Raw genomic sequence first — 26,577 nt, forward strand, 5'->3', positions numbered from 1 at the left:
CTTGATATCACCCACCGGCCCCCACCCACTCCCCCAGGTAGAAATAGGAGATGGGCACAGGTCTAGGACCTGGCTGATGAAGCTTGCCCAAACACCTTAACAAATAAGGAGAGATGATCCCTGCAGTAGCTGGCTTCCTCTTGGACTCCAAAATCCTATCTGTGTTTTCCAAATCCAAAGGAAATTACCAAAAAGATAAATCCACAGTGTCAGATAAAATTGTTTTCAGGAGGTTTTACACACAAAGAACAACTCTCAAATGGCTCCTAAAATAAATCTCATGCTTTTAAAAATAAACGTTTTGCTCTAAATGTTTTTAACACTTGTTTATAACACCCAAGCCTGCCAAGAGGGCACCCGTAAGCATCCTATCCCCCATCAGAGAGGCTCAGTTTGAAATCAGGTTCCACTCTTTACTTCTGTAGCTAGGAGGGGCTGCCACAGTTTTGCCTACAAAGGGAAAAGCTGCCTAGGCCTCCTGGGTGTGTCAGAGAAGCTGTCCCCGTACTGCTTTTGTAAAGCAAAGCTCTTCCTCACCCTAATTCTCTGCCTCCCTTTCCAGGTGCAGCAAGAGTTGTAAGACAGTAAGATGTCCTGTTGCTCTTGGCCTTAGGCAGACAATAAAAATGCACTTGGTTATGAAGATAAGTCCATCAGGGAGTACTACAAACACACCCAAGTTGCATCCACAGGACCTACTAAAAAATCTACATATGCCTATGGGGCTTCTCCAAGGGCCTAAGCAGGGAAGGCACAGCAAAGACCTTGCTTTCAGGACTCCCTGACTTCTCCATTCACCACCTGCCAGTCCTATATAAAGATCTTTTCTTATTTCCATCCAACAGCTTTCTTCATCACTTTCCCCAACACTGATAAAGCCCTCTTCTTGATTTATTCTTTCACATTTGGTGCCACACAGTGACGCCCAGAGTATTCAGACAATTGGCAAGATGACAAAATTTGTTCCAACAACTCTAGCTGTTTAAATGATTTTAAAAATAATAATGAGGGTCTCCCAAACGGTTGCTTTCTGGATTTAAACATAAAGATAGTTTCCCTCTGACATGCCAGTGTTCATGAAAAACTGGAGTGGAAATGTTAATAGATATTTCAAAGAAGAAGGAAGAGTGATGTGATTACGTTTATAATTCTGAAAGATCATTTAGCCTGCAGTTGGGAGACTGGACTGAAGCTGGGCACGACTAGTTTAAAGAGACTAGTCAAGGACATTGCCAACATTAAACTTCCCATATTGCATTTCTTAACACAGTGGACATGTGATATGGGCCAGGCACAGTGCTAAGGGTTAGGGACCAAACACAAAGGAGCAAGAGTAGTTAAGGATTCCGGTTCTATAGTCAGGCTAGGGCTTACATCCTTGCTGAGACTTAGCTGTGTAACCCAGGACAAGTTAACTAGCCTCTCAGTGTCTTTCTTTATGCACTTTCCTTATTTTCAAAATGAGGTTAATACAATACAAGCATCTACCTCATAGAGTTGTTGTGGGAATTAAATAAGATAATACATGCAAAGTGCTTAGCATAGGTCCCGGCTCAATAAATGCTACCCCTTGTCATTACCATTAGTTTCTGTGCTCACGAAGTTTATAGACCAGTAAGAAAAATTGACATAAAAACATATCATAGCAAGATAATGTGACAACAGAGATGCACACAGGGCCTTGTGGGGCACTTTAATGACTCAACAGGAGCAAAAAGGTGCCAGGAAAAGCTTCTAAGAGCAGGGGTCAACAAGGCTACCACTATCAACAGAAATAGGTCTTAGGGCCTTGAATGCTGTGAAAGTCTGACCTGGTGCGGTGTGGTCAGGAAAGTGGAAGAATGTGCAGCGATGTGCTGGAGCCAGGTTGTACAAGCTTATGCACATCTCTTCCAACTTCCTATTTAACGTGATGTGAGTAGCTTGAAATCGGCCATAGTGAGATCATTTACACCATGGAAATGAGCAAACGCTACAAATCAGGGCTGCTTCCCGACTTTCCCTTTCCCCAAACCTAGAGAGCTGGTTATTACATATTTACCACATCACTGTATGTGACTAGTATTTGGGAGGATAAGCCATTGAATTTTGTGACTGCCTGTAAGAAATCTAGGTGACTCCCAGTCCCTGTCTTGATGGTCATGCTGGTGACCTGAAATAGGAAATATGAGAGAACTGGATGAGGAGCCAGGGAAGGAGCATGAGTTTATCTGCATGGGGCCATGTACTCTTTTGTACTCTTGGAGATAGAAGTGAGCAGCAGGGCACTGCCCCCAAGAAAAACTCCACCTAACAACCTGGAATCCTGGGAATCTTCCAGTCTCTTAGTACAGATAGTCTTACATTGACCCAAGAAGAATCTAATCAGTTATTTCAAACAGAAGTAACGTGACCCATTGTTGGAAATAATAACTGAAATAGAAGACTGTCTCTGGCTGGACTTTAACATGACATGAATCACCTGGAATTTATTATGTGCCTGATAATTGAGAGATAACATCAAAATTAACCTTTATTCAACTTGAGTAAATAAATAGTTCAAGCACATTGTGTAACAGGATGGCAACCCCCACATGAGTTTTCTAAAACTGTTACAGATGCAAAAATCTGGCAAAGATTGTTAAAAACCTGGCTGCTGGACTCTAAGAACAGCAGAAAACATCCAGGAACCTACATATGTCTACCGAGAACTAGCCACGCAAAAGAACTTCATTGCCTTTCCTGTTCAGCTGCCTGACTGGCAGATTAGGAGACTCTCAAAGGAAATGTATATCTTTACTTCAACTAGACACTAAATGAACTTACTCATTCATTCAAAATTCATTGCGTATGTAATGAAGAGCAGTGTGCAAGGCACCAAGGATACAACAGTGAGCAGCACTAAGGCAGGAGAGGGGAGCACAGGGAAGTCAACAGGCAGGAGCACTGCAGTGGGATGTCAGACCCAAGCAGACATTTAGAAGGAGCTTTTGATACAACTGGGGAGTAGAGAGGAGAGGTCAAAAATGGCTGTATTTGTAGCTAAGATGGAGAAATGTAGAGGAAATTATGCTAGAATCAGGTGAATTTGTACCTGGGAGAATAACTGTCCCCCAGAGAGCTAAACTGAAGAAAATCCTAAAATTCAGCATAAAATTACTTGCTGTCATCCTTCTCAACAATGTTATTTGTAATTCGGAAAAATATAGAGAAGGCAAACTGGACACACATTCAGACAGCCTGAAGGAAGTGGGCAAGGTACAATATAGTAGAAAGCGTCAGACTTTAATCTTGACTGATTACATTCATGACTCACTTTGGCAGGATGAGATTTAGTAGCTTAAGCATACAGGTTTGCATTGGTTTTTCTAATTATGTAAATACAATATGGGGAAATTTGGTTTATGAATGAATAGATGACAAAGACAAGAGTCTTTTAGTTTTGTCATAGGTTTTGAAAAGACAAGGAAACTAATGTAGAGTTATAATAAAATATTGAGTACAGAACTAGGATAGTGCAATTCCTGCTCCTCTATGCACAGGTCGGATCTTGAGGATGTGGGACCCAGGTTCTAAAAGGAATGCTAACAAATAGTAGAGGATCCAGAGGAGATCCAGCAAGGAGCAAAAGAATCACAAGCTAAGCTATTTGAGAGACAATCAATGGAGAAGATTGATAATACTTGGTAAGTTTAGTGAACACTTATTATGTACCAATACTATGCTAAGAATTTTACATTTACTTTCTCATTTAATCCTCAAAACAGTTTTATTCTATGAGATGGGTACTGTGATTATCCCTATTTTTCAGAGAAGCTTAGTGAGCTTAAGTATTGCTCAAGTTGCAATAACACAAGTGTCACTGCAGGGGCTCAGGTGTTTTCTACCATAACATAATGTACGTGTTCCTGAACAACCTTGCTTTCTGCAGAACTGTAAAAAATAGTGGAGGAATGTAGAGTTGAAGAAAAACACTAAAAGTTAATAAAAACAATGACATATCTAATAAAAATTTAAGACATGCTAAATTATTATTAATATTGCTAAGCACTTCAGTAATATTGGCATTTAACCTTTATTTAGAAATATTAGAAGGGGTTGCAAAGAAGAGTTGCAGTGCTGAATTATGAAGACCAAAGGGAAAGAGAGGGGGAAACTGAGATGATGATAACTAGTTTAAATCAGTTACAATCCATCTGACAGAGCTGGGTCAGAACCTGTTCTTTCCAGGTTCAAGCACTTTCCTCCTCTATCTGAAAAGATTTGGCTTCCATTTGCAGGAAAGAAGGTGGGTGTGCCTGCTGACGGGTCAGTCATATGTAACTTTAACATGTTATGGATCTACGTTCCTTTAACATTACAGTTACTGAAATGCCACATGAATCCATCCTTCACTGCTTTTTCACAAACTTAGGAATCACTCAGGGTAAAGAATAAATGATTGCTGGTTGGCTCAATGTCTTTAGAGAGCTGCCCTGGTGGCTTTGCACAGCTTCTCATGAATAATCTAAAAATTTTAATGGGATGCAAACTAAGAAGGGAAAGTGACTAGCTCATTGCATCATGTAACCTCTATCATGGTAAAAGTATTTCAGGGTCTTTACTAGTACATTATCCAGTTCACACTTCTCCTTTTAAATTAGTGATTTGAAATATAAATTAAGCATGATCCTCTGGCCTTTCTGGAATTCTGGGAATCAATTTTTTCAGCAGTTTGAGAAACCATACGGCTAAGCCTTCTCCCAGTCCTACAATGTGAGGGTTAAACTTTTATGTTACATCCATTTTTTCTTCAACAACACATATTAATGTTAATATATAGAAGAATAAATAAAACTACCAAAAAGAAACGAAATACAATTGACTACATGTTAAGCAATATTAACTTTAGCCATAGAAGATAAATTTGGGAAAGAGAAGCTGACAATTTCTTTTAAATGACAGGAACATGTCTCATAGAAATAAGTAATCTCATTGAGTTTATAAGCAAGTTTTGGAAGAATTATTGTTCTGGTTTGGCCTATTAGAAAGTCTAATTTTGCCTAAGGCCAAAAGAGGAGGAGGAAAATGAAGAAGAAAAACAGAGGGGAGAAGAGGAGGAGGCAGGGGAGCGAGGGACAAAGCCTTTCAAAAGGAAGGACAGCTAAAGAGGAGACACCACCCACAGGCTCTGCAGGTGAGTTGGCTCACCTGGAATGTACAGTGTTAAATATTAAATCAACGTCCCCTGGGCTGACACTGCATGGCACAAGTTCAGCAAGATGTGACAAGAAAACTGCTCACCTATGGCTTTCAGGGGTGCCTGTCCTACCCCAGCAATGCCTTTCTGTCCTCCCAAGTCAGGCAGAAAAAGAAAGGACAGTCCAATAGAGTACTGTCTGAGGGCCTAGTCTTCAGCCAGTTGCAGGATAAAGAAGGAAATCCAGAAGACTTGGAATCCTGGAAAAAGGATTTGAGTTTTTTATTTATTGACTCAACACATCCATTTGAGTAACTGCTATGTACCAGTCCCTAGGTGCTGAGGAAACAGGAATGAAGAAGGCATAGTTCCCTCCTTCCAGGTGTCCATAGGAGACAGACACAGAAAAAAGGCATTCATTACATACTTTGAAAGGTGAAGTGCAAAATACTGTGGAAACACACTGGGAGCCCCTGGGGGAATGACACCAAAGTCAGAACCTTGAGTGAACCAAGTTAACCAAGTAAACAAGGCAGGGAAGTGTGCTCCAGAAAGAGGGAGCCCCATGTGACCCAGAGGTAAGAAGAGCATGAGACTTGGAAAACTGCAAGTCAGGCAGACCTGGGTTAAATTCTACTTTTACTTAACTTCTCTGGGCCTACTTCCTCATCTGGATAAAGGAGATAGGTTTTACCACGCTTAGAGAGTTGCTTGCAGATGAAACGTGATAACATATATGAATCTACTACTGGTGCATGGCACACAGTAAATGTGCATCCCTTTCCAATTCCTCCCCTGCTCCCTGCCTCCACTCCCCTGGAAACAGGGCTCAGAACAATGAACCGATTGTTGAACTTATGACAGATCAGTTACATCCTAGCAGAAGGTTAGGAAAAGTCCAAAAAGATAGAAACTTTGACTCTGTTCTGAAGAGGTAGTGGGGTTCGGTAGCCAGTGGCCAGTTTGTGAGCAATTATACAATGGCTAGCGGTAAGTGAGAGGAGGATAGAAGGGAGGCGATTTTCCCAAATACTGATTATATTTATTGGCATCTCGTTCTAGAATACGGAAGCTAATGAGCCAATACATGTCTTTCCCTGCTCTTTCCCTCTAGGTAGGCGGAGTGGTGTGCAGATAAAAAGAGCACTGGACTTGGAATGAAAAGACAGGGTCTTGCCTGAAATTTATCAGTCTGATTTTAGACACATCTGTCAATTTGTTAAGGCTCAATTTTTTTTTTTTATGTGTGAAGGACAAACAAGTTGATGGAAATCCAAGAGTTTGTAAAATCTCAAACTCTATAAGCAAGCATAACACAAATGGCAGAGTGAGAAAGAAACTTTGAAGTTGGGTTAAGAATGAACTGGCAAAATAAACACGTTAATATTGGTGGCTATCTATAGATTTTTGTTTTTTCTAACGTTTTCACAAAAAGCCAGCAAAGGGGAGGACAGGTCCTGAGCATTGTTTCACAGACCTCACCTCCTCACCACCGGTAAAGGTTATTTCAGATTCTCACACAGAAACCTGCCTCTCTCAGGGGAAGGAAGCAAATTTTTGTTTGTCTTATCCTTATGCAGATAAAAGGAGCTAATGGCAGTTCTTCAAATGCTTCTGAAGGAACAATACTTGAGATGGATGGATAATAGATTTTAAAGTGTCCCTCGTCTGATTGACTGGAATTAGCCTGCTCATGCTAACAGCTAGATCTTACTCTTATATTCACACAGAAAAATCGTTCCAAGGAATATTTACTCTTAGCAGAAGAGCTTTGACTAGCGTTATCTTGTGGAATTATAATCATCTGTGTCATTTCTGCCTCTTCCTGCACATAGGACTGATGCGGGAGTGCTGGGTAGAGCAGGGTGTGTTCCCTAGTTAGGGCTCCACCTCCATGGACCTAGGTGAGGACAGGCATTTCTGTTGCATTTCCCAAGACCAGCCTGGCCTGCCACGTCCCCCATCGTGTGCCTATAAAAACCCGAGACCCTAGCAAAGCAGACACAGAAGCAGCTGGAGGGCAAGAGGAGCACATTGGTGGAGGAACACAGAGGCGGCTGGATGTCAAGAGGAATGGACCCACACTGGCATGCCGGCTAGCCACTGACCGGCAGAAGCACACGGAATTTGGCCAGGGCAGTCCGGGCCACTGAGTGGGAAAACCGTCTCCCTTCTGGTTCCCCCATCCGCTGAGAGCTACTTCCACTCAATAAAACCTTGCACTCATTCTCCAAGCCCACATAATGATCCGATTCTTTCGGTACACTAAGGCAAGAACCTGGGATACAGAAAGCCCTCTGTCCTTGTGACAAGGCAGAGGTTCTAGTTGAGTTGGTTAACACACGCCTACAGACGGCAAAACTAAAAGAGCACACGGTAACACACATCCACTGGGGCTTTAGGAGCTGTAACCATTCACCTCTAGACACTGCCGTGGTGTTGGAGCCCCACAGCCTGCCAGTCTGTATGCTCCCCTAGAGGTTCGAGTAGCGGTGCACTGAAAAAGTGAGCCACTGCCCCTGTCACACGCCCTGTGAGGGGGACAAGGGAACCTTTTCCATTTCAGGAACTTTAATGAGACTTATCGATAGATTTGTTTCAAAGCAACAAGCTTCCCTAATCCAACAATGGAAGAAAAAAAGAGAATCATTGTCTCTACTCTTTCCATCTATGGAATCCACTACATATACAGAACACATATAGGAACAAGGGCAGTAAAATTCCAAAGAAGTCTAATCTGCTTTTGCACTGTTTTAATACAGATGAATTTTAAAAAATAGCTATGCAAATTAAAAAACTGTTTCCCATGCATGCTTTTATGAGCGGTTAAATACATGAGTTGTACTGGAGTTCTTTATAGGATGTTAAATAGTAATATATCCTTCTGGATTATATGGACTTTCAAACCTTTAATTCTGATTTTTCATGAACAAAAACAGCAGAAGTAGTTAAAAACTTCTATCCCTTTTAAGGAAGTAGAGAATTTAGTTCAGTTCTGAGCCGGCTTCCCCAAACCTTGCCAAGGCATGGCTGAATGACCTACTTGAGATCAGTGATTAACAAGGTCAGCAGATAACATTTTTCTGTATGAATTTTGTACCACCCCAGCCTTTCCTGAAAGACAGTTGACAGTTAAAAGAACCGGTTCTTTTAAAGTGACAGCATCACAGAACATAGGTAAACTGAAAAAAGTTATCTCCTTAAAATGAATTTGCAGTCTCTCATCTTCAGAACTTCTTACAAATTTACTATAAAATTAGAACAAATGCTTTAGACGATCTAAGAACAGGACAATAGTAACAATGTATTTTTTTCAGCTTTGAGTCTATCCCCAAAGAATGCCAACTAAACCTTGGAAATACATTAAGTTTCACTGTTATGTGTTTTCTGAAAAATGTTGATTTCAAGACCAACATGGAAAAGCTGAACCTTTTGCAATAAAAGGAAATACTCAGTACTTTGTCCTTTGTTGCTTGGCAACTAAGGGCTATAAATGGATTTTATGATTATAAATTCACTGGAATTAATGTGAACATGTAAAACTTGTAATAATTCCCTGGAGACAGGAGTGTTTCTTTGAAAAAGAAATGTATGGATCTATGTATGTAGCTGTACTCATTCTTGTTTCACAATAAATAAAGCAAGCAATTTGGTTCCTTCATATTTGCAAATATTATAATAAAACCACTACTATTTATTTTATCATTTTAACATTTTATCATTCATGTTCACAACCATAAGAGGGTAGCTGTTATTATCCCCATTTGACAGATGGAGAACATTGAAACTTTAAAAGGTCACACAACTAAGATGCAAATAAACCAGGATTCAAAGCCAAGTCTGCCTGAAACAAGGCATCCGCCATTCGCCTGCATACCACAGAGGTTCCTAGGAAGCATATTTCTCAGCTCTTAACAGTTGAGCTATTGGTAGCTTTAACCCTATGAGAATGACACTAATTCTCAGTATCAAGTCACATGATGCTCTCTTCAGAACACATTACTTCTTATTGCCATATATGACATTTGTTTCTTATATTGTTAACACCAGGGTATCAACCATTGGGGTCCCATCTTGCTGGACTTTTTGTCCTGAGTCAGGTTACCCAAAATTACAAGATTAAGAGTTAATATTTATACTGCCCTTCTGAGCATAGCCTCCTGCCTAACTTTCCTCTGTATATTTTTGTTATGCACAGAGCAGTACTAAAGAACAGTGATGGTGTTCTGATATCTTTGTACTCTTATTAGTGGACTTACATTATGAGTTTCTGGAGCTGCCTGCTCAATGAACATAAGCCATTACCTTTTTACCACTAACACCTCATCTTATTGTGCTAGAGCTGGGATTTTCAAAGGAATAATGGCAGATGGCAGTAAAGTGCCAACTGCTAGCAGTCCAGAATAATTTTACATGCAAATTGTACAAAAAAAGAAAGAAAGCAAGCCCTGGTTATCTTAACAGGACACATGAGTTCTACAACTATCTCTATAGATGTTCCCTGTGACCTGTTTAGAAGACAATGTGCACAGTGGATAGGGACACAAGCCTTCAGAGCAGACAGATTTCTGTCCAAATCTAAGCACTTCACATACATAATAGCTGTGTTACCTTGGGCAAGGTACATAACTTCTCTGAATCTGTTTCCTCATCTCTAAAATACTGACAACATTATCATTCATTGTGTTGTGCAAATTAAGAATTAATATAGCTAAAGTCTTAGTACAATGTCTAACATAAAGTAAAGCATTCATTCAATGGCAGTGGTTTTCCTTCATTAAATGATAGTGGTTTTCTTATTTATCACAGGCTGCTCTCTTCAACCCACGGACTGGACATCCTTCTCCACTGCACGGAAACCTCTTTTCAAGGTCATACACAACCTTCTTTTTCCCAGATTCTATAGGCAATTGTCTTGTATTTCAGACACATTTGAAACGTTTGACCATATTCTTATTGAAACACTTTATCTCCTAGTTTAACAACCACACTCTCCTGGTTTCCCTCCTACCTCACTAAACATTCCTTTGCTACTCTCACTTGGATCCCAAAATGTGATCTGGGACCCTTTTCTCTATCTGTACTATTCTTGGTGATCTCACTTAGTCTCAGGGGCTTTAAATACTACTTATAAGCTGATGACTCCCTAACTGACATCAGCAGCTCTAATCTTTCCTTGGGTTTCAAATTCAATAATCCAACTGCCTCCTCATCACTTCCACTTGGTTGTCTAAAAGAGATCTCAAATGTAAAATGTCTCAAATGAATTCTTAATTACACACACACACACACACACACACACACACGTGCGCCTGTTCTTCAGTCTTCCACATCTAAGTACATTGTACTACCATCCACGAATTGTTGACACCAACACCTAGGCATCATCCTAAACAGATTCCTCTGTCTTCCTCACTGCCACATCCCATCCATCTGCCCCTGCCTGTTCTCCTGCTTAAAACTCTCCACACTGAGAATAAAAACCAAACTCTAATGTCATTTTCTACCACCCTCCCCATTGTCACTCACACTTCAAGTGCTTCCACCTCACTGTTCCTTTCCTATCCCTCTCCCAACCACCTCAAGCTCAGTGACTGCACAGTTGCTCTGTTTACCTAAAATGTTCTTCTCCCAAACAGATGCATGACTTGCTTCTGGTCGTTCTTCAGGTCTCAGCTTGAATGTCACCCCTCAGAAACCATTCCTGATTGTCTTAGCTCCAGTAACTCTGTCTTCATAAGACTCTCTGCACCACCATCTGGTTTTATTTTCTTCATAATTAATGACATTTTGAAATCATTGTTTTATTTATCTCCTATTGACTTCTCCCTTCATCTAGAGAAGAAGCCACTATAAGGTAAGGACTCTGCTTATTCATCACAGAGTCCCTGGTTCTTAGGAGAGCAGCAGGCTTATGAGAGACAGTCAAATATTTTTTGATTGTGTGAAAGTTGATCATACAAATTAGGTCATTCTTGTCACAGCCAACTAAAACAGAGTCATGAGGCCAGGGGGAAAAAGCACTCAGGGCATATAACATTGCTCAAAAAATGCAATTCTCTACAAGCCTGGATGCTGAAACTGCTTGCTATATAACCTTAAACTAGTTTTATATATAATCATTGCTGAAACAACCTGCTACAACTCTTAAAACTAGTTTTACCCACTGCTATCACTTACCAACCAAAACTTGCCAGCTCCCTAAACTTTCATAGTGCAAATTAATTTTCTCAAAGAACAATACATAACATTTCTCCTTTCTATAAAACCTCCAGTCTCCTCTTTGTTCTTCAGGCATACCAAAGACCACCTAGTCTGCCTGTATGCTCCAAATTGCAATTATTTCTTCCCAAATAAAACATGAAATTTAGAGATTCATCTCTACATTTTTATTTTGACTTTGACAATGACTGAATAAACAAGGTAAGGAATAAATGACCTTGCAGCCATTTACTATCTGGATAACCCTCAAGCAAGTTACCTAACCTCTGTCAGCCTCATGTTTCTCATACAAGGATAGAAATCCCCTAGGGCTGCCTTGACGCTAAATGGAGAAAATCATAATTAAGAAACAATGAGAATAATAGTAACTAAAAATTATTGTCTCTCTGTGCCAGGCATAGTGCTTCACAACCACGTTTTGAGATGATAGGGTTATCCCCATTTTACAAGCAAGGAAACTAAGGCCTGCAGAGCCTTATGAACCTATCCCTAGTCCCAGAGGTAGTCAATGGTAGAGCTAGGATTCACAGCCAGGACGACTAACTCAGAATCTATATTCCTAAGGATGATTCTGCACTCAGCACATAGTAAGTGCTTGAAAACAGTTATTATGATTATTAATTAGGTTGTAGATCAGGGGTTGGTCAAATTTTCTGTAAAGAGCCAGATAGTGTTTTGATCTCTGTTGCAACCATTCACCTCGTCCATCACAGCATCAAAGCAGGCCACAGGCAATACGTAAAAGAGCATGTTCCAGTAAAACTTTATTTGCAAAAACAGGCAGCAGGCCAGATTTGGCCTGTGGTCCATAACTTACTGACCTCTGTTGATGATGAATAACTAACATTAAGAGATGCTTACTGCATGTTTACTAAAAAGCACAAATTATATAATCCCCTTTTTGTTTTAAAAAGCACACAAGATAGACACCAAACTGAACATAGTTAGCACTAAATAGTAAAATTACTACTAATAATTATCTTCTTCTTTTAGATTACCTATATTATCCACAATTGTCCATGTATTGAATGTTTAGCTTCCAAGACATTGTGGAGTCTTCCAGAAACCAGGTTCTAACCTCAAAGTTGAAAGATGACAATATCAGTAACACCAAAGAAGGTGGGGGATCCTCCACTCAGAAGGGTTTGTTTGGGTGATTTTGTTCCAGGACTCCCCAAAGATGGAGATAAATCTGACAGGTCTCAAAGGTAGCATGGGCAGGTGACAAAAGGTCAGCTCTAATCTCCTTACAGCACACTTCAAATTCTAATTAAATCACCTTCATTTTGGAGATCCCCGCATGAAGAAAGAAAGGTATTTCTTAGAAATGTTCAGATAATTTCGTAGAAATGTTCAGATAATCCTAAATTCCTTGCACGACCTGGCTGGTTCTTCCTGTCCTTGGCATATTCTTGTTCCCAGTCTCCTGGGAAGTCCATGCTGTTTCCACACAGAATCAGAGGCTGCCTGCACAGGTAAACAACGAACTCCCGCATCTCTGAAATTATCCCACATATATAGATATCCATATATATCTGTATAGATATATCTCTATATATTTTACCTATATATAGAGAGATATTATCTATATAGGTATCTATATATAACTATGTGGGATAATTTCAGAGATGCTGGGTACAACATAATACCTAAAATTCCACCATTAGAGATTAACCAGACCTGCCCCTGGAGGAGGTAATCTTTCTGCTGCTTTTGATCAAGACAGCTTCAATGTTCTATGAAAGCACTTTGAATACAAGACTCTACAGAGGTGTAAGGTGGTGTTAGATCATTTGCCATTTGCTCCTCTGTGCAAGCTTAGGTTTTATTAGGACAGAAGGAAAAGGACGTAGGAAACTGGTTGTCTAAGAGAGTGGGAAAGTGGTGGCCCCAAAAACAGAGAATTGAGAGACTGGCCTAAGGCCAGAGATACTCTTTACCCATAAGACAGACTTGTCCAGTGCCAGCACTGGGCAGCTTCTGTCCTCTACACTGCATTCGGCTTTCAGAGCTTCTGATTCTTCTGTCAGAAATTCAGAAACCAGCCAATCAAAGTTGTTTTCACATTTTAGAGAAATAATATACAGAAACCACTTAAGACATTGATCATTTTATCTCTGCTAATAATGGAATCTGAGGCATTCTATCAACTGGCAACACTTTGTCTCAACTCCCTCTGTTTGTTCTATTCACTGGACCATTCTGCTACTGGGCAAGTTTTCCCTCTTCATACAGTTGAACTTGCTAGGTGCCCCAGCTCTAGTCAGAATTCAATATCTGCTTGTTGAATGGACTAGTCTTTTGCACTGTTCTTTCATTCCTTCACTCCATAAGTATCAGTGCCTACTAAATGCCAGTATCATATAGGCATTTTCCAAGCAACGGCTCTCCTCTACACAGCAATTCTGCTTAACCTCCCTGAAGCCTTTCTAGATTAATCCCATCTGGGTTGAGCACTTCAGTCACTTCTTGTCTGCTCCAAAGCCTTCAGCATTTCCCCCATTTTCCTGAACATGGGGCACTTCATGGTATTCCTATACAGCTTATGGACAGCAGATGTTTCTGCCTTCCCTGCATCCCCACTGCCCTCTTTTGGTAATAGCTACTTGGAGAATTTAAATCTTAAGCAGAGAGATGGGCAGAAAATGTTCAAAGCTTTTTTGATGGCAGCTTCCTGAACAGACTATTCTTCCTCATAGATCTCAAGAACTGCCTGGTGGTTACTGTCCTTCCACAGGTTCTAGCAGCTACTCCCACAAACCTCAACAAGTGAGCTGGAGTTTCTGCCAGTTTCCTTCTTGAGCTTTTACTTGTGATCTACTCTTAGTATGTAGTTTTTCCCACAGCATACTTTTTCCCACTCTGCTCAATCTGGGCCAGAATCTCCTCTTTGCTTTCAGTGCTAAGCCAACAAAGCATTTGAGCACCTACTTCAGGATGAAGAGGATAAATAGCTTCTCAAAAATTTGTTCTTTAGAGATTAAATATAATCAACAATACTGTTTTCAACTCATTTTTAATAAACTATTTTTAAGAGCTTGGAAACAAATAATGAGTCCTCTGATACCAAGATAGTACAAATTAAGAGTCTGAGATTAGAGCTATCAAAGATAAATGAAGTAAAGTGAGGAATGGGATTTACTGTACTTTATTTTTTAATTCCTTTTTATCCAGAAGATTGTTGTAAGAATAAAATGATATGATGTAAAATAAATAGCACAGTGCTTGGCACGTGGTAAATGCTCAACAGATGTTATTAATCTGGTTCAAACTTGAAGTGAAATTGACAATGTCTTCAAGTTAACTTAAAACTTTGCAAACGTTAAAGTTTCAAGTTAACTTAAAACTTTGCAAACGTTAAAGCATATAGATTTCTAAAGATATAACCACGACTCTCATAGAAATATAATATGAATGCATGTTAGAGATTGTATTTAACTAGTTAATTAATGAAGGGACCAGGAAGATGTTACAACTGTTTCAAAGGAGAATTCAAACATCAGATACACACATACACTGTATAGAATGAATTTATAAATAAATGCAAAAATGGCTTTTACTGAAACTATTGATCCCCCTGAGAACATATTTCATTTGCATATCTATACATAAAAATCATTTGCATCGATATCCGTTACCTGCAATTTACAGAGTTTCAAAATAGCTCTACTACACCGAAAGGCGCAAACACCATAGAATCCCATAGCCCAGAATGATGTGATTTAGGCATAGTTTTCTATGGAAGACACCCAGTAATCCTTTTAATCCATGCCAAAATCTTTTACCATTTTTCTTGACACATGGATCTTAAACAGAAGCGTTTTGCTGAATTAAACCTATTCTCCTTTAAGATAAACTCTTCCCTGATTATAACATTATATATTCAAATTATAAAGCACTTAGATAATAAAGTATAAAGAAAATAAAAATCTTCCTAATCCTATCACTCCGAGGTAGTTACTGTTAATGCTTAAAGTATATTCATCCGGTTTTTTCTATGTATTTGTGTGTGCATGAATGGAAATATATTAACTGTTTGCAACCCAGTTTTAATAAACTTATTATAGAAAGTTATCTATATATATCTAATTGAGTTTATATATTCCACATTGTAATTCACTTTTTTCCTTAAGATCATAAACATTTTTCTTTGTCATCATTTTTAATAGCTACAAAATATTCCATTATATGTTAGAACCATAATTACTGGCCGGGCGCGGTGGCTCAAGCCTGTAATCCCAGCACTTTGGGAGGCCGAGACGGGCGGATCACGAGGTCAGGAGATCGAGACCATCCTGGCGAACACAGTGAAACCCCGTCTCTACTAAAAAAAACTACAAAAAACTAGCCGGGCGTGGTGGGGGCGCCTGTAGTCCCAGCTACTCGGGAGGCTGAGGCAGGAGAATGGCGTAAACCCGGGAGGCGGAGCTTGCAGTGAGCTGAGATCCGGCCACTGCACTCCAGCCTGGGCGACAGAGCGAGACTCCATCTCAAAAAAAAAAAAAAAAAAAAACCTAACAACCATAATTACTAAATCCACCACTATTAGAAATTTAGGTTGTAACCAATTTTTAGTTATTATAAATAAAACAATGCACCTGTCTTCTGACAACCTTTTTCTTGAAGTGGTACCGTTTTGCTGAAAAAGCCAAACATCTCACAAACATAGTGAATTACATGTAATTACATGTAAAAGAGAATTACAATGAAACGCAATGTCTGAGTTTCCAGAGGATGTTGCAGTTTCTAGAGTGCCTGATGGCGCCTCTTCTGCTTTAGCTCACAAGCCTACCTATTGCATCAGTGGCAGACGGGGATTTGAATTAGAACCGGAATTATCAGCTACCCAGAACCACCACCCTTGTCACTTTCCTGAGACACCATGAAGATTTAGTCACGTTTGGAAGTTAAAAATAAAAACTAAGATCATCATGAGCTTTGACAGTCAAGGCCATTTAATTCGAGATAATTTTTAATACAAACATGTCTATAAGGAAAAAGTTCATTATTTAGGGCTTAGTTTCTTAGAATGAAGAGCCTGAGGAAATGGAGAAAATAGCTTTCAGGTGGGTAACAAATTGTCAAATTTTTTTCTTGATTTTCAAACCTTGAATTTTATTTGATTAGAAACAGTAACGTATCATTAGGAGCATGACATGAAACAACTGGCTCTTCTCATGAGAATATCAGATTCAAGGAGAGGGTATAGCTCAGAGGTAGAGCACCAGACTGCAGATCAAGAATATCAGCTTCAGTTCAGCTGTCTTCATTTTAAAGATTTGAAAAGGGTCAAGAGAAAGGAAATTATTAAAATGTAAGAGAAAGTATCCAAAGCCCTACAAGCTACCATTTAAACGAAGTGGTTGTTGAACTTGACTCAGAGTAGGTGCTCAATATTTGCTGAATAGTAGAGATAAGAAAAAATTAACACTTAGCTGTGTGATTTTCAAGGGGATGGGAATCACTTAAGCTAGTGCCTTCATTTTAATTTGTGAAGTCTACCACCTTTTCCAACTATTCAAAGATAATGTAAGAAAAACACTGATCATTTTATTCTCTTTTGATAGAGAATGGACTTTCCCCATCAAAAAGGCTTCAAGTGGAGCCACAGAGTTTGGTTTGGACAAAGAAAAATACTTTTATAATAATGACCAGATAATTGCAACAAGCTGCAGAGGGGACTTGTAGAAACTATATCCATAGAAACCTCCAAAAATAGTATAAACAAGGACAGTATAGGGATCCCATAGAAATAAAATCTCTTTCAAAAAACAGAAAGTAGACCAGATTTGATATTCAGGTCTTCCCTAGCTCTAGAAGGAAATGGAGTAGATTTTTGCATGTATACAATAAATTGCTGGTTTCTCTAAAATAGATGCAATGGTAGACTGAAGCTTACTACCTACTGCTCAAGTGAAAAGTACATATGATGTAAAATCAGGCAATAACAATCTGGCAACATTAGTGTGCCTACCATGTGCCAGCCATGACTCAGGTAGACAATACCAATTTGGCCACTGTCAGAGACAGAACATTCAATGGAATGGATGGTAGGACTGAGATAGAGTGATAATTCTCTTGGTGTTATATTCCTTCTTGCCATTTCTGGAAAAATCCAAGCCACAGAAACTACCCCATGGTGTTGATTCCTCCCAATAGTGACACAGAATCTCACTCTTTCTTTGGTATGCCTCGTCACTCTTTAGTGTTCAGCACTGTTTACTATTCAGTCCATTCCATTCAACTTTTAAATACATATTATTTGTCAGGCACTTTACAAAGTACAAGAAATACCAAAAGCACTTGTGCTGCTGACTGATTCCTAGATTCTGTAAATGAACAGGTCTTCCCTCACTTCTTCTCATACTCCCTCATGCAAAATACCTTACCGTGTAAAAAGGATAGTCATGTTTCCCTTCACATAGAATCTGAGCATGGCTATGTAGTTTTTTTTTAAACATAGGGTATGGGAAAAAATAAAATCTAGCATAGGACAGGGACAATTAATAGTAACATAAACATGCTGACTCCTTGATTCTAACAACCAAACTGTAAGATGGAAATTCTGTTTTGCTTAAAATCTCTATCCATACCATTAATTTTTTGCTTCCAATGCAGCACATAAACCCCCACTTTTGATAATTAGGAGAGTTACCTAAGTATGATAGCATTTCTTTCAAAATAAAGTTTAAGGGAATACGGAAAAGGTGAAACAGGGATAGTGAGCATTTCTCAGAAGCAGCAAATTCATGCTGGAAATTGGCCTCTTACCTTCAAAGAACTGCTGCAGGGCCTCATTTTCGCCTACCACATCCATGGTGCTGTGGTCCTAGTACTAGTTCCTCGTAAAACAATGGTTATCAGACCTCAGGAAGTAAGTACTGTCCCTTTGATTCGAAGCCTACGAATGCTCTTGAAAAATCATTTTCTTTTTATTGGAGCGAAGCATATCTTCGGCCATCAAATTGTGCCCGGAAAGACGGTTGAGTTTTCAAATGTGATTATAAAACTGGAAGGATATGCAACCATGCATGTTTTTTAAAAATTCACGAAGAGGGAAGAGGTAGCAAATGCATCTGTCTTAATATAGGGAACTGTTTCTACTCTGCTTTTCGTCTTTAAGGACCTTTGTCCTTAGTGACACATGTAATTACATAAATGGGCAATAAATACATAGTCTTATCTCTTATTTGTCCTTTTACATCAATACATTTATATCTCCACCTTTATCAACTAGATCCATTTAGCTACCACCAATAAAAGATACTTATTTTTTTAATCTAGAAAAAAGGGATAAATCAATATAATTACTTTTGATACCTATAATCACAGGTAATTTTAAAAGTCTTGTGCTAATGAAAAGTTAGAATTTCTTAAGTATTTCTAAACTTACAGCAAAAACTTAAATTCCTTAATACATACCTGTTCCATTTCCTCTAGAGCTTATTTGCTTCCAAAGTATAAACCATAAAGTATAAGAAGTCTAACAAGCAACAAAAACTGCATTACCAATTTAATAATTCTTATAGCTGAGTCACTAGTAGCTGGATTCACTCGTAAATATAAAACCATACCCAAATAAATGTTTTGTTTTCACTGCTTAGCTATAATTCATTTAATAATAGCCTAAGAAAATACAATTAGGAAATTAAATTATCCTTTCAGCCTCTTCCTTTTCTCTTTTTCCCAACTTTCTATTTGGAAAAAAATAGAATAGTACTGTAAAATATATACTCTTCACCTACACTTACCAATTATTGACTCTGTCTCTCTCATATATATATATATATATATGAGACAGAGTGGTAGCAGTGGATATGGATATGTGTGTGGATATGGATGTGTGATATATATATAAATAAATATATATAATTATATATATATAACATATAATTATATATAAATATATATAACATAATTATATATAATTATATATTTTTATTTTAATAAAATATATTTATATATTCTATATAATTATATCTATATTTTATATATACATATATAATACATACATAATTATATATATATTTCAAAAAACAGAGGGTAGATCAGATTTGATATTGATATGGAGAGGAGAGATATATATCTCCATATCCTTCCTTTGGCTGAACCACTTGAAAATAAGTTGGTGACATCTTGACACGTCACCCTTAAATAACCCAGTATGTGTCCCAACAATAAGGACATCTTCCCAATCACAATATCATTATTATACCAACGAAATGTAATATTATCATCTCATATATAATTTTTGTATGCCTAGTATGGTGCAAGAGGAGATTGGAAAACAGGCTGAAGAAGAATGGTGGTAGTTTATTTCTAATTTTTATGGATACATAATAGTTGTACATATCTATGTACCCTTAAATAACTCAGTATATGTGTCCCAACAGTAAGGACATTTTCCCACACAATCACAATATCATTATTATACCAAAGAAATGTAATATTATCACCTCATATATAATTTCTTCCAGTCTCCAAAATATTTTTTATGGTTTTTGATTTCTGATTAAGGATCCAATGGATGTCCATGCACTGCCTTTGGTTATGTCTTTTAAAACATAGAACAGTCCCCTTGTCATTTTGATTTGTGCTCTTCATGATTTTGACTTTCTTCTATAGTCCAGGCTCATTGCCTTGCAGAATAGCCATTTTCCAAATTTGTCTATTGTTTCATTATTAGAATTAGTAGGTGACATAATTCCAAATATATATTTTAAAATTTTACACACATATACTGTTACTTGAAAAATGAGCAAACTAAGTTTAGCTTAGAAAAGGTTTAGGAGATTCTTTTGACGGTCACACTGGCCCTCAGATCTATAAGTAAAATCATCAAGTTGTTTAAAGAAATGAATTTTCAACAATTATGTGAAGCTGTCTGCTGGGTGCAGGAAATAAAAAGATGAATAAATAATAGTCCCTGCCCTCCATAAACTGAAATCTAGGGCATGAGAAAAACACAAGTGACTGTAACTCAGGGCAGACTGATAGCTGGGAAGATGTCTCAAGAGAACAGAGAAAGGAGAGTAATTGAATCTGGAAGGATCTGGAAAGGTGCCACAAAGAGCTAGGATGTGAATACACTTAAACAGTGGGTAGGGTTTTTTTTTTGAATTTTATTTTTTTAATTAACAAATAATAATTGCCCATATTCATGGGGTACACAACGATACTTCCATACATACAATGTGTAGTGATCAGATCAGGGTAATTAGCATATCCATCATCTCAAACATTTATCATTTCTTTATGTTGGAAACATTCAACATCCTCCTTCCAGATATTTGAAACTACACATTATTGTTAACTACAGTCATCCTACAGTGGTACAGGATATATAAAACAATAGGTATGTTTCTTAAAACATGAGCAATGGCTTGGAAGACAGAGGGCACAGGTACAGAGATTGTATGCCTAGTATGGTGCGAGAGGAGATTGGAAAACAGGCTGAAGAAGAATGGTGGTAGTTTGTTTCTAATTTTTATGGATACATAATAGTTGTACATATTTATGGGGTACATATATTTTGATACAAACATACAATGTGTAATGATCAAATCAGGGTAATTGGGGTACCCATCACCTAAAACATTTATCATTTGTGTTGGGAAGATTCCAAATCCACTCCTTTATTGTGAAATATATAATAAATTATCGTTAACTGTATTTACCCTATTGTGCTACCAAACACTAGACCATATTCCTTCTATATATTTTTGCACCCATTATCCAATCCCTCTTTATCCTCCCATCCCACAACCCCCATTACCCTTCCCAGCTTCTGCTATCCTCCGTTGTATTCACTACCTATAGTGGTAGATTCTGAATGTAATTGATTCCATGCATATTCATTCTAAGTGTATTTATTGCCAGTTTCCTCTGGGTGGGTGTGAGGCATGATACAATCCCATTTAACTTAAGAGATCTCTGTGGCTGAATGTGTTGGCTGGGGCAATAACCAAAGTTTAAGCATTTTAAGAAGCTACTGCAAAATCCAGGTAGGCTATAGTAAAGCCTGAAGTAAGATGACATAGAACAAAGCACCGGTTACTGGCTGCATGTAGGGAGCAAGGATGAAGTCAATTTTTTTTTTAAGGATTTATATGCCTGTAGGTAAAATATGAATTAAGATGCCTAAAACATGTAGCTTCTGGCTAACCCTAGACTCCAAGAGAAGCTCCCAGCCAAGTCTCCTGGAGGCCACTGGAAGTAAGTCATCACACTATAATCCACTGCCAAGTAATGATTCTGGATCCCGTCCACCAATTCACCCACAGACTTCATGTTCTCAGCAGCACAGTGATGTGACAGGAAGCATCATAGACATGAGATTTCATTTAATGGCCTGAGAAGCTAAGGTCAGAATTGGGGTTCCAAATTGAAATACTTCCAAGGCCTGGCAGGTGAGTCAAGTGGGTCCCTTAACCTTGGTGTCAGGGAGACAATCCAGGGTGGTGGGCCGTAGAGCAAACCCGGGAGTGCATACCCTGAGCAAGGGTGTAGCCACCCGACAGGTGGAGTCATTCAACCCAAGTGTTGTCATTCAAGAATGTGGGCTCAGTGTTGTCAAAACAGCACATTTTAAAAGAGCAGCTTGATATGCAGATTTTAGATATCCTCATTTTTAAATGCTGGCAGTTGTTTAAAAACAAGATGGACAAACAGAAAAATAAACCAAAACACTGTCAAGGACAAATAGCACACTGTACGAAAACACAATGGAGCCCACAAGATACAACCTCGGCGCCGAGATCTGCGGAAAGTGAAGAGAATTGAGAAGGAAGTTGTTGGGAGGACTAGAAAATCTACTAATCAGAGTCCAGAGCACTCCGCTAAGAGCACAATCCAGCTGGTGGAAATGGGATTTAAGTGGAAATTCCTCCCTCAGTGAATAACAAATATGATGCGCATTTCCCTGATTACGGTCTTTACGTCTCTTACATTTTCCAACTCTCTTGATATCCCCATTTTGCAGATTCGGTAGAGAATCATCCTCTTGAATAGTAATCTAGTTTAGTTCTGGTTTCGGTTTGCTTTGGTATTGACATTTCCTAGAGAGCTCCAATAGATAAACAGATAAAACCTGAGCTGCTGCAGTTAAGTCTGGGGATGTGGTGATGGGATCCCTGTATCCCTCTTGAGACTGTCCCTGAGACCTGTAGCTCTAGAATCTAATCCTCATGACCTCTGACGTTCCTCCAGAAGTAAACTGTGTGTGAACTTGTGCTCCCTTGAGAAGCTGCCTTTAGGAAGGGTTTCAATTCTTCTAATATTTTAGCAAGTTTACTCCTCTTCTACAGTTTTTGTTGTTGTTGTTTTAGCTTTGCAAATTTTCATGAAGTTTTTAAAAGCTGACTTTCATTGTTATTTCTCTGTTAACAACTATCACTATGAAAACTTGACTTATTGAGTTTGGGTTTTCTTTTTTCTTTTCTTTTCTTTTTTTTTTTTTTTTTTGAGACGGAGTTTCACTCTTGTTGCCCAGGCGGAGTGCAATGGCGCAATCTCTACTCACCACAACCTCTGCCTCCTGGGTTCAAGTGATTCTCTTGCCTCAGCCTCTCAAGTAGCTGGGATTACAGGCATGCGCCATCACACCTGGATAATTTTGTGTTTTTAGTACCGACAGGGTTTCTCCATGTTGCTCACGCTGGTCTCGAACTCCCAACCTCAGGGGATCCGCACGCCTCAGCCAAAGTGCTGCGATTACAGGCATGAGCCACTGCGCCCGGCCAGTTTGCTTTTATTTTATTTTTCCTAAATGCAATGAGAAGCCACTAAAAGGGCTTTAAGCAGGGAAGTGACATTATCTGGTTTTCATTTTATAAAGATCCCTGTGGCTGCCGTCAGTGATTGTAGGAGGGCAGGAGTGGATGCAAGGACAGCAGACATTAGTGCAGGAGTTCAGGTGAAAGATGATAATAGCTTGGACAGAGTGGTAGCAGTGGACATGGAGGGAAGTGGACAGATTTAAGATGTCTCGGAGACAGCTGATGGAATTTGCTGACAACTAGATTAGGAGTGACAATGACAAATAAAGGAACCTAGAATAAGCCCCAGAATTTTGCTTAAGAAACTGAGAATTCAGCCATGGCAGATTTGTTAAGCACAAAAGTTAAACACAAATACAAATTCATACAGCATTGGACTCTCTTAAGCAGTGTCTTATAGGAAAAACATTTTATCTAGGGAAAAATGCACCAACAAAAACCTTTGAAAACAAAAGCCTATGAACAAAAGCAGACCCGTTTTAGGCTCTGGATGCACAAAACACACACATAGAATTCTTGTGGTGGTGATGGGAGGAAGTGAAGAGCTAACAGGTTGCAAGTTATTTTAAGGACTAAGACCCAATGTTCAGAAACCAAATCTTGTTCTTCCAGTGTGGATGCTTAGTCAAAGACTAAATTGTCTTCAAGCTGAGAGAAACCATGAAGAAAGAGGAGTGGCGACATACCTGACCTTCCGTTTTTGGGAGCCAAACCTAGACCAGAATTAGGTCTGACTGACTCCCAATCCAGAGCTGTCTCCATTAGGCCAGGCTCTCACCCCAGCTCCAAACCAATTTCTAAAAACTTGTCCAAGAGTCTTCCTCTTCTTTAGAATTGGTAATCTTGGCAATTAAACTCAGTGTAGAAACACTCTCCTGAACATAATCAGCATGCTGGTTCTTCCTTTTCTGTTGCCTTGCTCTTCCTAACAGCTCCTCCTTTCATCTTTGCAGGCTTCTTCTCGGCCATAGGAACTCAGGGCTCAGTGCTGTACTTCATCTCCAGTGTCTCTAAAGCACCCATCTGATCCCATGGCTAACTACTCCCCAGATTATCTCCCGGACTGACCTTACTGAATTTAGACTTGTATATCCAATACCTACTTAACATATCCACTTTGATGCTCAGTGGGCACCTCAGACTTGATGTGTCAAACACTGAATTTCTGTCTCCGTTATGCACGTACCCAAACTCTCCCCCACCATGTATTTCCCCATCTCAGTAAATTGCAATAGCTCAAGTCAAAAGCCTAAGATTCAGACCTGAACTCTTTCCTTTCTTCCCTCTAATTCATCAACAATCTTGTTACCTTTTATTTTTTGTTTTGGAATGAAGGCATATATAACTGGGCTAATAATAATGCTTGATTCATAATTAACCACCGATGTTCCATGCATAACTCTCTTATTCATTTGTCATGCATTTATTTTATTTTTGATTTTTTTTTAGAGAAGGGCACAGTCTCACTACGTTGCCCAGGTTGGAATATAGTAGCTATTCACAGGTGAAATCATAGCACACTACAGCCTTGAACTCCTGACCTCAAGGGATCTTCCCACCTCAGACTCCCAAATAGCTGGGACTACAGGCACCCACCACTACACCCAGCTCATGTACTTACTTTTAATGACAAATGAACCACCCAAAAACCCACCACCTCACCCACGGACTAAAACATTACCAGTGACTTACTCATAGATTTGCTCCTCCTCTACCTCTCCCACACCCAGAGGTAACACTATCTTGAACTTTATTACTACTTTTTAAAAGTTTTGTCACATATGACAATGCCTAAACAGCTGCTCAGTTTCTTGACTTTTATGAGAAAAGTATGTTATATATAGTTTTCTCAGAATTGCTTTCTCGTTCTGAGTTATTGTGCTGCAAGTAGCTGGTATTCATTCATTTTGCTGCCATGTAATCGTCATTCATTCTGTGAACACATTACACTTTCCTACAAATGGACATTTTAATTTATTCCAGAACATTCTTGTATGTGTGATCTGGGGGATTTCGTACAAGCATTTCTCAAGCATATACTGAGAAGTGAAATAGGTGACCCATGGGTATACACTTTTTTTTTTTTTTAAATACGATCTTACTCTGTGACCCAGGATAGAGTGCAGTGGCACAATCATGATTCACTGCAGCCTCAACCTCCTGGGCTTAAGCAATCCTCCCACCTCAGCTTCCCAAGTAGCTGGGACCACAGGCATGCACCACCATGCCCAGCTAATTAAAAAAAGTTTTATACAGATGTGGTCTCCCTGTGTTGCCCAAGCTGGTCTTGAACTCTTGGGCTCAAGTGATCCTCCTACCTCAGCCTCCCAAAGAAGAGGCATGAGTCACTGGGCGTGGCCCAACTTTTCTAGTTAACGGTTTTTCACAGTGGATATACCAATTGATAACCCCACTCCCATCAGCAATATGTGAGTGATCCTATTAACTAAAACCCTCTCCAAAACTTGACTTTATTGTGTTTCATTTTTGCCAATCGAATGAATTTGAACATGTCATTGTCATCTTGATTTACATTTTCCTGACTGAGAGATGAAAATCCTCTTAATATGCTTATTGGCCAATATGCACTTCTAATTGTGTGGAAGGCCTGGTTCATTCTGCCTATTTTTCTGTGACACTGTCCTTTTTTGTTGGTTTGTAGAATTTCTGTATACATTCTTTATACTAAGCTATTACTGGTTATAAATGTTGCAGATATCACTTCACAGTTTGTAGTTTGGCTTTATTTTTTATTTTTTTTTAGAGACAAGGTCTCCCTATGTTGCCCAAGTTGAACTTGAACTCCTGGGCTCAAGCAATCTTCCCACCTCATCCTCCCAAGTTGATGGACACTGTGTGTGTGTGTGTGTGTGTGTGTGTGTGTGTGTGTGTGTGGAAATGGAGTCTCCCTATTTTGCCCAGGTCCGTCTCGAACTCCTGGGCTCAAGCGGCTCAAGTAATCCTTCCGCCTCTGACTCCCAAAGTGCTGGGATTACAGGTATGAGACACAATGCCTAACCACTGATGCACAATTTCTAAATTAAGAATTTATAATATAGCATAACTTACTTTCTTTTATAGTTATCTTCTATGTTTTTTTTTTTTCTGCTTCCAGTTTAAGAAGTTCTTCCTAAAAGGAGTAGGATCAGGAAGATAATCACTTACATTTTCTAAATATATTTCAATTACATTTTAATCTATAATTCCACATATATTTTCTACATCAAGTCATCATCCTGTTGCATTAATTTTAAAGAGCATGTTTCTAGTGTATAGGGTTGAAAAGCATTCTTCCCCTTATAGATTACTAAAGATTTATTATTAATGGGTATATTGATTTTCTTTAGTCTTACTTTTTATTTATCCTTTTTCAGTCATCCACAAACTTTTTCTGAGTATTTGATTACCTTTCTTTCAAAT

The 26,577-nt window shown here is 38.8% G+C and overlaps 1 protein-coding gene across 1 annotated transcript in view; it reads right to left on the reverse strand.

Moving 5' to 3' along the window:
* Positions 1–18,197, reverse strand: part of MYRFL (myelin regulatory factor like) — a 112,845-nt gene extending 94,648 nt beyond the window's left edge. Inside the window, exon 1 of the mRNA XM_010358764.2 lies at positions 18,152–18,197. Within this exon, the coding sequence (XP_010357066.1) occupies positions 18,152–18,197 (46 nt within the window). The remainder of the gene's footprint in view (positions 1–18,151) is intronic.
* Between the last annotated feature and the right edge of the window lie 8,380 nt (positions 18,198–26,577).

This window comes from Rhinopithecus roxellana, chromosome 10 (assembly GCF_007565055.1).
Source record: "Rhinopithecus roxellana isolate Shanxi Qingling chromosome 10, ASM756505v1, whole genome shotgun sequence".
In the NCBI taxonomy this organism is placed as follows: Eukaryota; Metazoa; Chordata; class Mammalia; order Primates; family Cercopithecidae; genus Rhinopithecus; species Rhinopithecus roxellana.